General features: G+C 45.6%; 1 protein-coding gene across 9 annotated transcripts in view; it reads left to right on the forward strand.

Moving 5' to 3' along the window:
* LOC109899208 (RAB11-binding protein RELCH homolog) overlaps positions 1-12,279 on the forward strand; it is a 70,987-nt gene that overhangs the window by 58,022 nt on the left and 686 nt on the right. For all 9 annotated transcript variants that reach the window (XM_031836340.1, XM_031836344.1, XM_031836346.1 and 6 more), the window contains 5 exons: positions 2,673-2,811; positions 2,912-3,028; positions 5,425-5,513; positions 5,716-5,786; positions 11,265-12,279. The exon at positions 11,265-12,279 is cut by the window's right edge and continues 686 nt beyond it. In XM_031836340.1, the coding sequence (XP_031692200.1) occupies positions 2,673-2,811; positions 2,912-3,028; positions 5,425-5,513; positions 5,716-5,786; positions 11,265-11,385 (537 nt within the window). In that variant the 3' untranslated portion in view covers positions 11,386-12,279. The remainder of the gene's footprint in view (positions 1-2,672; positions 2,812-2,911; positions 3,029-5,424; positions 5,514-5,715; positions 5,787-11,264) is intronic.

Below are 12,279 nucleotides of genomic sequence, written 5' to 3' on the forward strand. Positions count from 1 at the left end.
ATCATCAGGGACAGACTGATATTCTGGAAAAGGTACAGGGATTGGACTGCTGAGGACTGGGGTAAAGTCATTTTCTCCTTTCCGATTGTTTGGGGCATCCGGAAAAAAGCTTGTCCGGAGAAGGCAAGGTGAGCACTACCATCAGTCTTGTGTCATGCCGACAATAAAGCATCCCGAGGCCATTCATGTGTGGGGTTGCTTCTCAGCCAAGGGAGTGGGCTCACTCACACTTTTGCCTAGGAACACAGCCATGATTAAAGAATGGTACCAACATATCCTCCAAGAGCAACTTCTCCCAACTATCCAGGAACAGTTTGGTGACGAACAATGCCTTTTCCAGCATGATGGAGCACCTTGCCATAAGGGAAAAGTGATAACTAAGTGGCTTGGGGAACAAAACATTGATATTTTGGGTCCATGGCCAGGAAACTCCCCAGACCTTAATCCCATTGAGGATTTGTGGTCAATCCTCAAGAGGCTGGTGGACAAACAAAAACCCACAAATTCTGACAAACTCCAAGCATTGATTATGCAAGAATGGGCTGCCATCAGTCAGGATATGCACAGAAGTTAATTGACAGCATGCCAGGGCAGATTGCAGAGGTCTTGAAAAGGAAGGGTCAACACTGCAAATATTGACTCTTTGCATCAACTACATGTAATTGTCAATAAAAGCCGTTGACACTTATGAAATGCTTGTTAATAATATGGGATTGATTTGCACTTTTCTCACCAAAGTACATTCAACTCTAGGAGACAGACCACGTCTCCTTCCTGAGCGATATGACAGCTGCATGGTCCCATGGTGTTTATACTTGCGTACTGTTGTTGTACTGTTGTGTGTACAGATGAACGTGGTACCTTCAGGCTTTTGGAAATGGCTTCCAATGATGAACCAGACTTTTTTTGATGAACATATTTTTTCTGAGGTCTTGGCTGATTTCTTTTGATTTTCCCATGATGTCAAGCAAAGAGGCACTGCATTTTATATATATATATATATATATATATATATATATGTAGATATATATATACCTTATTTTCCACCATAATTTGCAAATAAATTCATTACAAATCCTACAATGTGATTTTCTGGATTTTTTTTCTTCTAATTTTGTCTGTCATAGTTGAAGTGTACCTATGATGAAAATTACAGGCCTCTCATCTTTTTAAGTGGGAGAACTTGCACAATTGGTGGCTGACTAAATACTTTTTGCCCCACTGTATATATATGACTGTGTGTGTATATATGAATCTATGTATATATGAATGTGTGTGTATATATGTATGTGTGTGTATATACACTGCTCAAAAAAATAAAGGGAATACTTAAACCACACAATGTAACTCCAAGTCAATCACACTTCTGTGAAATCAAACTGTCCACTTAGGAAGCAACACTGATTGACAATAAATTCCACATGCTGTTGTGCAAATGGAATAGACAACAGGTGGAAATTATACGCATTTAGCAAGACACCCCCAATAAAGGAGTGGTTCTGCGGGTGGGGACCACAGACCACTTCTCAGTTCCTATGCTTCCTGGCTGATGTTTTGGTCACTTTTGAATGCTGCCGGTGCTTTCACTCCAGTGGTAGCATGAGACGGAGTCTACAACCCACACAAGTGGCTCAGGTAGTGCAGCTCATCCAGGATGGCACATCAATGCAAGATGTGGCAAGAAGGTTTGCTGTGTCTGTCAGCTTAGTGTCCAAAGCATGGAGGCGCTACCAGGAGACAGGCCAGTACATCAGGAGACGTGGAGGAGGCCGTAGGAGGGCAACAACCCAGCAGCAGGACCGCTACCTCCGCCGTTGTGCAAGGAGGAGCAGGAGGAGCACTGCCAGAGCCCTGCAAAATGACCTCTAGCAGGCCACAAATGTGCATGTGTCTGCTCAAACGGTCAGAAACAGACTCCATGGGGGTGGTATGAGGGCCCGACGTCCACAGGTGAGGGTTGTGCTTACAGCCCAACACCGTGCAGGACGTTTGGCATTTGCCAGAGAACACCAAGATTGGCAAATTCACCACTGCCGCCCTGTGCTCTTCACAGATGAAAGCAGGTTCACACTGAGCACATGTGACAGACGTGACAGTCTGGAGACGCCATGGAGAACGTTCTGCTGCCTGCAACATCCTCCAGCATGATCCCTCAGGAGACCATCCGCCACCTCATCAGGAGCATGCCCAGGCGTTGTAGGGAGGTCATACAGGCACGTGGAGGCCACACACACTACTGAGCCTCATTTTGACTTGTTTTAAGGACATTACATCAAAGTTGGATCAGCCTGTAGTGTGGTTTTCCACTTTAATTTTGAGTGTGACTCCAAATCCAGACCTCCATGGGTTGATAAATTTGATTTCCATTGATAATTTTTGTGTGATTTTGTTGTCAGCACATTCAACTATGTAAAGAAAAAAGTATTTAATAAGAATATTTCATTCATTCAGATCTAGGATGTGTTATTTTAGTGTTCCCTTTATTTTTTTGAGCAGTGTATATGACTGTATATGTGTGTGTACATTCATGTGGCTGTGTGTGTATATATATATATATGAGACTGTGTGTGTATATATATATATATATGACTGTGTGTGTATGTGTGTGTGTATATATATATATATATATATATATGAGACTGTGTGTATATTAATGTGTTTGTATGTACCAGCTATTGGAGCGTGTGAAGATGCAGCTGGCGTCGTTCCTGGAGGACCCACAGTACCAGGACCAACACTCTCTACACATGGAGATCATCAGGACCTTTGGCCGGGTCGGACCCAACACTGAGCCACGCTTCAGAGACGAGTGTCAGTACTGTCACACACTAATGCAAAGGCACACACAAAAAAGTGGCTCATACACACACACACACACACACAGAGTAATAGTGTGTTTTTCATCTTTCAGTTGTGCTCCCCCACCTCCACAAGCTGGCGTTGGATAACAACGCCCAGAATACAGAGAGGAAGAGGATGGACATCGCTACTCAGCTGTTTGAGGCCTACAGCGCTCTCTCCTGTTGCTGTGTCCTTCACCTTCTGTACCACCAACGTGTGTGTGTGTGTGTGTGTGTGTGTGTGTGTGTGTGTGTGTGTGTGTGTGTGTGTGTGTGTCCTGCTACGGTGTGTTCAAAACTTAGCTCACCCTTTATTCATTGGGGCCAACAGCTACATGTACCAAGTTGAGTCACTTTTTTTATGAGCCGTTTCTCAGCTTCTGTCTTTGGAATAACACGACCTAGGTCAAGACTAGGTTACTGTATACAGACTAGGTTACTGTAGACAGACTAGGTTACTGTAGACAGACTAGGTTACTGGAGTCAGCCTAGGTTACTGTAGACATACTAGGTTACTGGAGTCAGCCTAGGTTACTGGAGTCAGCCTAGGTTACTGTAGACAGACTAGGTTACTGGAGTCAGCCTAGGTTACTGTAGACAGACTAGGTTACTGGAGTCAGACTAGGTTACTGGAGTCAGCCTAGGTTACTGTAGACAGACTAGGTTACTGTAGACAGACTAGGTTACTGTAGACAGACTAGGTTACTGGAGTCAGCCTAGGTTACTTTAGACAGACTAGGTTACTGTAGACAGACTAGGTTACTGGAGTCAGACTGGGTTACTGGAGTCAGACTGGGTTACTGGAGTCAGCCTAGGTTACTGGAGTCAGACTAGGTTACTGGAGTCAGCCAAGGTTACTGTAGACAGACTAGGTTACTGGAGTCAGACTAGGTTACTGTAGACAGACTAGGTTACTGGAGTCAGCCTAGGTTACTGTAGACAGACTAGGTTACTGTAGACAGACTAGGTTACTGGAGTCAGCCTAGGTTACTGTAGACAGACTAGGTTACTGGAGTCAGCCTAGGTTACTGTAGACAGACTAGGTTACTGTAGACAGACTAGGTTACTGTAGACAGACTAGGTTACTGGAGTCAGCCTAGGTTACTGTAGACAGACTAGGTTACTGTAGACAGACTAGGTTACTGTAGACAGACTAGGTTACTGTATAGGTTACTGTAGACAGACTAGGTTACTGGAGACAGACTAGGTTACTGGAGACAGACTAGGTTACTGGAGTCAGACTAGGTTACTGGAGTCAGACTAGGTTACCGGAGTCAGACTAGGTTACCGGAGTCAGACTAGGTTACCGGAGTCAGCCTAGGTTACCGGAGTCAGCCTAGGTTACCGGAGTCAGCCTAGGTTACCGGAGTCAGCCTAGGTTACCGGAGTCAGCCTAGGTTACCGGAGTCAGCCTAGGTTACCGGAGTCAGTGGGTCCTATGCGACGGGGTTAAAAGTTCACTATTTGTGGTTCTGGGCATAACTTGCCCTGCCCTGTTTTGTTATTTTTATATATATATATATATGGTTGACATCAGCTAGAAAAGTTTGAAGGCACACAAACCTACAGCTATAATAGAAAATGATTTCTATGTTTGTGTGCCTCCAAACTTTTCTAGCTGATGTCAACCATGTTATCTATGCTTTGGCATCAGCTTTGATCTTTGTATATGTGTGACAGAGGTGTGTGTGTGTGTGTGTGTGTGTGTGTGTGTGTGTGTGTGGTTGCCTATCCCGTCGGTGAGTGGAAAAAGGAAAATAAACTCTCTGTTTTGGCACTGTAGGCTGATTACAGGGTTGACTGAGAGAGAGGGAGGGAGTTAGAGACAGACCACAGCCCACAGAGAGAAGGAGCGAGAGAGAAAGAGACCACAGCCCGCCTTAGAGAGGGAGAAGCCAGGAGAGAAAATGAGAGAGGGAGAGCTGGCTCCAAGCCTTTGGTCAGAGTTCCCAGCATAGGGCTCAGTGCGTGGGCATGCACGTCCTTCCCTGAATGTGTTCCCAAAATGGTGTGGTTCCACAAGGGCATATTTCACAGCTCAGAGACCTCCCTAACCTCCTCTTTGGTGACTTTCATACACCCTTACCCACCACCCACCCATCACATACCCACCACCTGGTGACCTTCATACACCCACTACCCAGCTGGCTGAGGCTTGGTACCAAAACCCCTGACAGATCGCTCACTATCAGAGTCTGAGGCTGTGACATCATCAGTGTGCGACGAGCCAGTGGAAGTACTGTGGCCCTCTGGGTAATGTAGTCATGTACCATCCTCATGAATCTTACCTACTTGTGTTAGTGTTTGGTTGTCAAGTGTTCACTGTTAAACTCTGTGTGCTGTAAGTGTTCAGTTGGTCAGTAGGTTTTGTAAAACTGTGTTGGTGTCTGGTTGTCCAATATTAGTGTAGTTAAACTCTGTGTTAGTCTTCAGTTGTCTAGTAAAACATTTATTTAAACTCTGTTAGTGTTTGGTTGTCCAATATGTGTTGTTAAACCCCTGTGTTAGTATTTAGATGTCTGGTAAGTTTTTCTTTTCAACTCTGTTAGTGTTTGGTTGTCCTCTCCTTGACTTCCTGTTCCAGTCATCTCAGAGGAGCTTATGGTGAATCACTTCCTGCCTGGACTGAGGTGTCTGAGGGCGGACATGGAACAGCTATCTCCTGAACACGAGGTACATACGCACTCTCACATTGACCATACAGTAGCTCTTCCAAACTCCATCAACTGACCTGTTTCCCATGCCAGCTAAAGACCAGCTGATTCCCAGACCACTCACCACACAGCGTGATGTTGTCTCCAGAAGGGAGACTCACCAGGCATACTTTCCACAGCACAGCAATCTGGCATATTTTCCGCTGTGTGTCTTGTTGCAGGTGATCCTGAGCTCCATGATCAAGGAGGGGGAAACCAAGGTAGAGAACAGAGGGATCGGACAGGCTGAGGGGTGAGTACTTACACACACCATTAAAACAGCGCCCATGTGTCTGTGTGCTATGTCAGAGCATTCAAAACACACACACACACACACTTTCCTAGCCTGCTGGTTTTGATCCCCAACATGAGTCTTTTTATTTGATTTATTTTGTCATTTAGCAGAGGCTCTTATCCAAAGCAAGTTACTGTAGTGATGTTGTTTATGTTTTCCGTACTGGTCCCCCTTGGCGAATCATATATGAGTTTAGGGAGGAGTACAGCCGTAGTGTGGGTGAGAGGAGGAGGGGAGTTTAGGAGTAGTACAGCCGTAGTGTGGGTGAGAGGAGGAGGGGAGTTTAGGAGGGGTACAGCCGTAGTGTGGGTGAGAGGAGGAGGGGAGTTTAGGAGTAGTACAGCCGTAGTGTGGGTGAGAGGAGGAGGGGAGTTTAGGAGGGGTACAGCCGTAGTGTGGGTGAGAGGAGGGGAGTTTAGGGAGAAGTACAGCCGTAGTGTGGGTGAGAGGAGGAGGGGAGTTTAGGAGTAGTACAGCCGTAGTGTGGGTGAGAGGAGGAGGGGAGTTTAGGAGGGGTACAGCCGTAGTGTGGGTGAGAGGAGGAGGGGAGTTTAGGGAGGAGTACAGCCGTAGTGTGGGTGATAGGAGGGGAGTTTAGGGAGGGGTACAGCCGTAGTGTGGGTGAGAGGAGGAGGGGAGTTTAGGGAGGAGTACAGCCGTAGTGTGGGTGAGAGGAGGAGGGGAGTTTAGGGAGGAGTACAGCCGTAGTGTGGGTGATAGGAGGGGAGTTTAGGGAGGAGTACAGCCGTAGTGTGGGTGATAGGAGGGGAGTTTAGGGAGGGGTACAGCCGTAGTGTGGGTGAGAGGAGGAGGGGAGTTTAGGGAGGAGTACAGCCGTAGTGTGGGTGAGAGGAGGAGGGGAGTTTAGGGAGGAGTACAGCCGTAGTGTGGGTGATAGGAGGGGAGTTTAGGGAGGGGTACAGCCGTAGTGTGGGTGAGAGGAGGGGAGTTTAGGGAGAAGTACAGCCGTAGTGTGGGTGAGAGGAGGAGGAGAGTTTAGGGAGGAGTACAGCCGTAGTGTGGGTGATAGGAGGGGAGTTTAGGGAGGAGTACAGCCGTAGTGTGGGTGAGAGGAGGAGGGGAGTTTAGGGAGGAGTACAGCCGTAGTGTGGGTGATAGGAGGGGAGTTTAGGGAGGGGTACAGCCGTAGTGTGGGTGAGAGGAGGAGGGGAGTTTAGGGAGGAGTACAGCCGTAGTGTGGGTGAGAGGAGGAGGGGAGTTTAGGGAGGAGTACAGCCGTAGTGTGGGTGATAGGAGGGGAGTTTAGGGAGGGGTACAGCCGTAGTGTGGGTGAGAGGAGGAGGGGAGTTTAGGGAGAAGTACAGCCGTAGTGTGGGTGAGAGGAGAAGGAGAGTTTAGGGAGGAGTACAGCCGTAGTGTGGGTGAGAGGAGGAGGGGAGTTTAGGGAGGAGTACAGCCGTAGTGTGGGTGAGAGGAGGAGGGATGTGTGTGCATCAACATTTCAACATTTGAACTCTGAGGCTGTAGCCTAGCAACACACACAATAGTTTTCTGCCTTAATTGTTTTTAGGCTGTTTTCTCTTCATAGAATGTCATCATCATGTCATAATGCACAGTGTCAGAGACAACAGTTATGACTAGAATCTCTGTCATCATAATGCACAGTGTCAGAGACAACAGTTATGACTAGAATCTCTGTCATCATAATGCACAGTGTCAGAGACAACAGTTATAACTAGAATCTCTCATCATTCACAGTGTCAGAGACAACAGTTATAACTAGAATCTCTGTCATAATGCACAGTGTCAGAGACAACAGTTATAACTAGAATCTCTGTCATCGTAATGCAGTGTCAGAGACAACAGTTATAACTAGAATCTCTGTCATCGTAATGCACAGTGTCAGAGACAACAGTTATAACTAGAATCTCTGTCATTGTAATGCAGTGTCAGAGACAACAGTTATAACTAGAACCTCTGTCATCATAATGCACAGTGTCAGAGACAACAGTTATAACTAGAATCTCTGTCATCATAATGCACAGTGTCAGAGACAACAGTTATAACTAGAATCTCTGTCATAATGCACAGTGTCAGAGACAACAGTTATAACTAGAATCTCTGTCATCATAATGCACAGTGTCAGAGACAACAGTGATGTCTAATGACAGGATCCATCCCCGATATGGGCTTGTTTTATCACGTCTCTTAACAACCATGTTACGACTAAGCAGCTCAACTCCAGCATTTTACTGTGGCTCATAACTTTCCTTCCAGTATTGACCATATGTCGTTGTGATGTTGTTACTGCGTCCTATCTGCTGTTGTTCAACCCCAGTTAGGCAGAGAGGGGGGAAAAAGAGGAACTCTCTTAACTGTCAGTCAGTAGAGAACAGAAGGAACTTTTATTGTTAACACTTAAGCAACTGTTTTTACCAGTCTAGTTATATGGTCAAGGTCACGGCAAAGAAATGAGAATGTTCTAATCTGACAGTTAACAGCAACACCTCTCTGAATTGGATGTTTAGGGAGACCAAGAATATTAAGACTATATATAAAGCATACTAGATGAATGATAGCCTGTAAAAACCATTCAGTGTACCTATGTAATCATTTCCCATTCTTCAGGCTATCTACAGTCAGCTCCAAATATATTGTTTTGGTACTCTGAAGTGATACATTGACTATGAGGTTGAAGTGCGGACTAGCAGCTTTAATTCGAGGGTATTTTCATCCATATCGGGTGAATAATTTAGAAATTACAGAACTTTTTGTACGTAGTCCCCCCCCCCCCCATTTGGGACAAATTCACTTGTGTATGAAAGTAGTCAAAAGTTAAGAATTTGTTCCCATATTCCTCCCAGAGTGCAATTGATTACATTATTTTGGAGTCACTTTTATTGTAAATAAGAATGAAATATGTTTCTTAACACTTTTACATTAATGTGGATGCTACCATGATTACAGATAGTCCGGAATAATGCGTGAGAAAGTTAGACCCAGAAATATCATACCCCCCAAGACATGCTGACCTCCCCTGTTATTGTAGTGGTGAGAGGTTAGCATGTTTTTGGGGTGTGATATAAAATGCTGACCTCTCCTGTTACTGTAGTGGTGAGAGGTTAGCGTGTATTTGGGGTGTGATTATAAAATGCTGACCTCTCCTGTTACTGTAGTGGTGAGAGGTTAGCGTGTATTTGGGGTGTGATTATAAAATGCTGACCTCTCCTGTTACTGTAGTGGTGAGAGGTTAGCGTGTATTTGGGGTGTGATTATAAAATGCTGACCTCTCCTGTTACTGTAGTGGTGAGAGGTTAGCGTGTATTTGGGGTGTGATTATAAAATGCTAACCTCCCCTGTTATTGTAGTGGTGAGAGGTTAGCATGTATTTGGGGTGTGATTATAAAATGCTAACCTCCCCTGTTATTGTAGTGGTGAGAGGTTAGCATGTCTTGGGGGTAGGATATTTGTGCGTCTAACTTTCTCATACCATAGACTGACCAGGTGAATCCAGGTGGAAGCTGTGATCCGTTATTGATGTCACTTGTTAAATCCACTTCAATTTGTGTAGATGAAGCGGAGGAGACAGGTTAAAGAAGGATTTTTAAGCCTTGAGACATGGATTGTGTACGAGTGCCATTCAGAGGGTGAATGGGCAAGACAAGAGATTTAAGTACCTTTGAATGGGGTGTGTCAAGAACTGCAACGCTGCTGGGATTTTTAAGCTCAACAGTTTCCCGTGTGTATCAAGAATGGTCCACCACCCAATGGACATCCAGCCAACTTGACACAACTGTGGGAAGCATTGGATTCAACATGGGCCAGCATCCCTATGGAACGCTTTCAGCATCTTGTAGAGTCGATGCCCCGACGAATTGAGGCTGTTCCGAGAGCAAAAAAAGAGTGGGGGGTCCTCAATATTAGGAATGTGTTCTTAATGTTTGGTATACGCCATGCATAATCTATCCCATTGTGCACTATATAATCTAAACTCTAAACTATATAATCTAAACTCTAAACTATATAATCTAAACTATATAATCTAAAGAGGCCTTTCTACTCACCCTCGAATCGAACAGGTCCCAGATGTGCTCTGTGGGATTGAGATCTGGGCTCTTCACTGGCCATGGCAGAACACTGACATTCCTGTCTTGCAGTAAATCACACACAGAATGAGCAGTATGGCTGGTTGCATTGTCATGCTGGAGGGTCATATCAGGATGAGCAGTATGGCTGGTGGCATTGTCATGCTTGGAGGGTCATATCAGGATGAGCAGTATGGCTGGTGGCATTGTCATGCTGGAGGGTCATGTCAGGATGAGCCTGCAGGAAGGGTACCACATGAGGGAGGAGGATGTCTTCCCTGTAACGCACAGCGGTGATATTGCCTGCAATGACAAGAAGCTCAGTCCGATGATGCTGTGACACACCGCCCCAGATCATGTTGGAACCTCCACCTCCAATTCGATCCCGCTCCAGAGTACAGGCCTCGGTGTAACGCTCATTCCTTTGATGATAAACGCGAATCCGACCATCTCCCCTGGTGAGAGAAAACCTTGACTCTTCAGTGAAGAGCACTTTTTTACCAGTCCTGTCTGGTCCAGCGACGGTGGGTTTGTGCCCATAAGCAACGCTGTTGCCGGTGATGTCTGGTGAGGACCTGCCTTACAACAGGCCTACAAGCCCTCTCTCAGCCTCTCTCAGCCTATTGCGGACAGTCTGAGCACTGATGGAGGGGTTGTGTGTTCAGGGGGGTAACTCAGGCAGTTGTTGCCATCCTGTACCTGTCCCGCAGGTGTGATGTTCGGATGTACCGATCCTGTGCAGGTGTTGTTACACGTGGTCTGGCGCTGCGAGGACGATCAGCTGTCCGTCCTGTCTCCCTGTAGCTCTGTCTTAGACGTCTCACAGTACGGACATTGCCATTTATTGCCCTGGCCACATCTGCAGTCCTCATGCCTCCTTGCAGCATGCCTAAGGCGCATTCACGCAGATGAGCAGGGACCCTGGGCATCTTTCTTTTGGTGTTTTTCAGAGTAATTAGAAAGGCCTCTTTAGTTTTCATAACTGTGACCTTAATTGCCTGCCCTCTGTAAGCTGTTAGTGTCTTAATGACCGTTCCACAGGTGCATGTTCATGAATTGTTTATGGTTCATTGAACAAGAATGGGAAAGAGTGTTTAAACCCTTTACAATGAAGATCTATGACGTTATTTGGACAGGGTCCTGAAAAATGGACGTTTATTTTTTGCTTAGTTTGTATTCTACAGTATATACCAATGTGCAGTATATAATATAATCTATATCCCAGTGTACACTATATAATATAATCTATATCCACGTGTACACTATATTATATATCCCATTGTACAGGCTATCATCAATATAACCATATTGTCTATCTGTGGACCAATGATGATGCTATGTTTAACTGCTAATACATATTTATATGTGTTCAAACTGTGTGTTGCTGTAGATCTGTGTCCATCGCTGCCAGTCTGGTTGGGGAAGACGCCAAGACCAAGTTCCTGAGTAAGATGGGTCAGCTGACCACGTCCGGCGCCATGCTGGCCAACGTTTTCCAGAGAAAGAAGTGATCCTTCTTCCACCGCCGAACCTCCTAGCAGCAAGCACACTACATATCCCATGAGCCTCCATTGTCTGGGAGCGCCAGCCCAGGCTCCAACGATGGGCCAGGTCAGGGTCTCTGCTCGAACGCCTTCTGAATGCATCCTTCACACCTGCCTGACTGGACAGGGGACAGCACTGAGCCCTAGGAAGGAAGGGTGCCCTTTTTTACATATTTGATCAGGTCCAGGGTGTATGTGAATAGTCTGAAGTGGTTTCCTCTCCTCGTCTCAAGGAGAGAAATTAATTATTATACTATTGAGATGCAGCCACTAAGATTTGGCCAACTGGGTTTGTTCTAGAATTTTTACAGATGCAATGTTGTCACCAAAAGCTTTCTGAATGTTCCAGTCCAGTTAGAATTTTAGTGGCGTTCTTTTTCAGAATGTGATTGTTCCGGAACCTTTGTGTCAACATGGAGAGGAGTAGCTCACTGACTGACGTCTGTATGTTCATGGCTCTGGCGAATTGCCTACTTGAAGTCAAAATCGCCTGCCTTTTATTTCATCACATCTCGCGTTGTTTTGATATTTTATGAATGATTTAAGACTTAATTCCTCCAAAGAAATCTGCACTTCACTTTTTTATTACTTTCTCTTTATTCTGTTTTGATTTCAGAGTCTTATTATAGAGGATGTACATCCACATCACTACCTTTCATTGGATTTGTTGTATTTCTGTTGGAAAAGAGAAGAACACTGATTGTCTTCCTTAATCCATCTCTCTCTCTCATTCTGTCTCTCTCTCTCTCTCTCTCTCTCTCTCTCTCTCTCTCTCTCTCTCTCTCTCTCTCTCTCTCTCTCTCTCTCTCTCTCTCTCTCTCTCTCTCCTCTCTCTCTCTCTCTCTCCTTCCTCTCTCATTG

Source organism: Oncorhynchus kisutch, linkage group LG11 (assembly GCF_002021735.2).
Source record: "Oncorhynchus kisutch isolate 150728-3 linkage group LG11, Okis_V2, whole genome shotgun sequence".
NCBI lineage: Eukaryota > Metazoa > Chordata > Actinopteri > Salmoniformes > Salmonidae > Oncorhynchus > Oncorhynchus kisutch.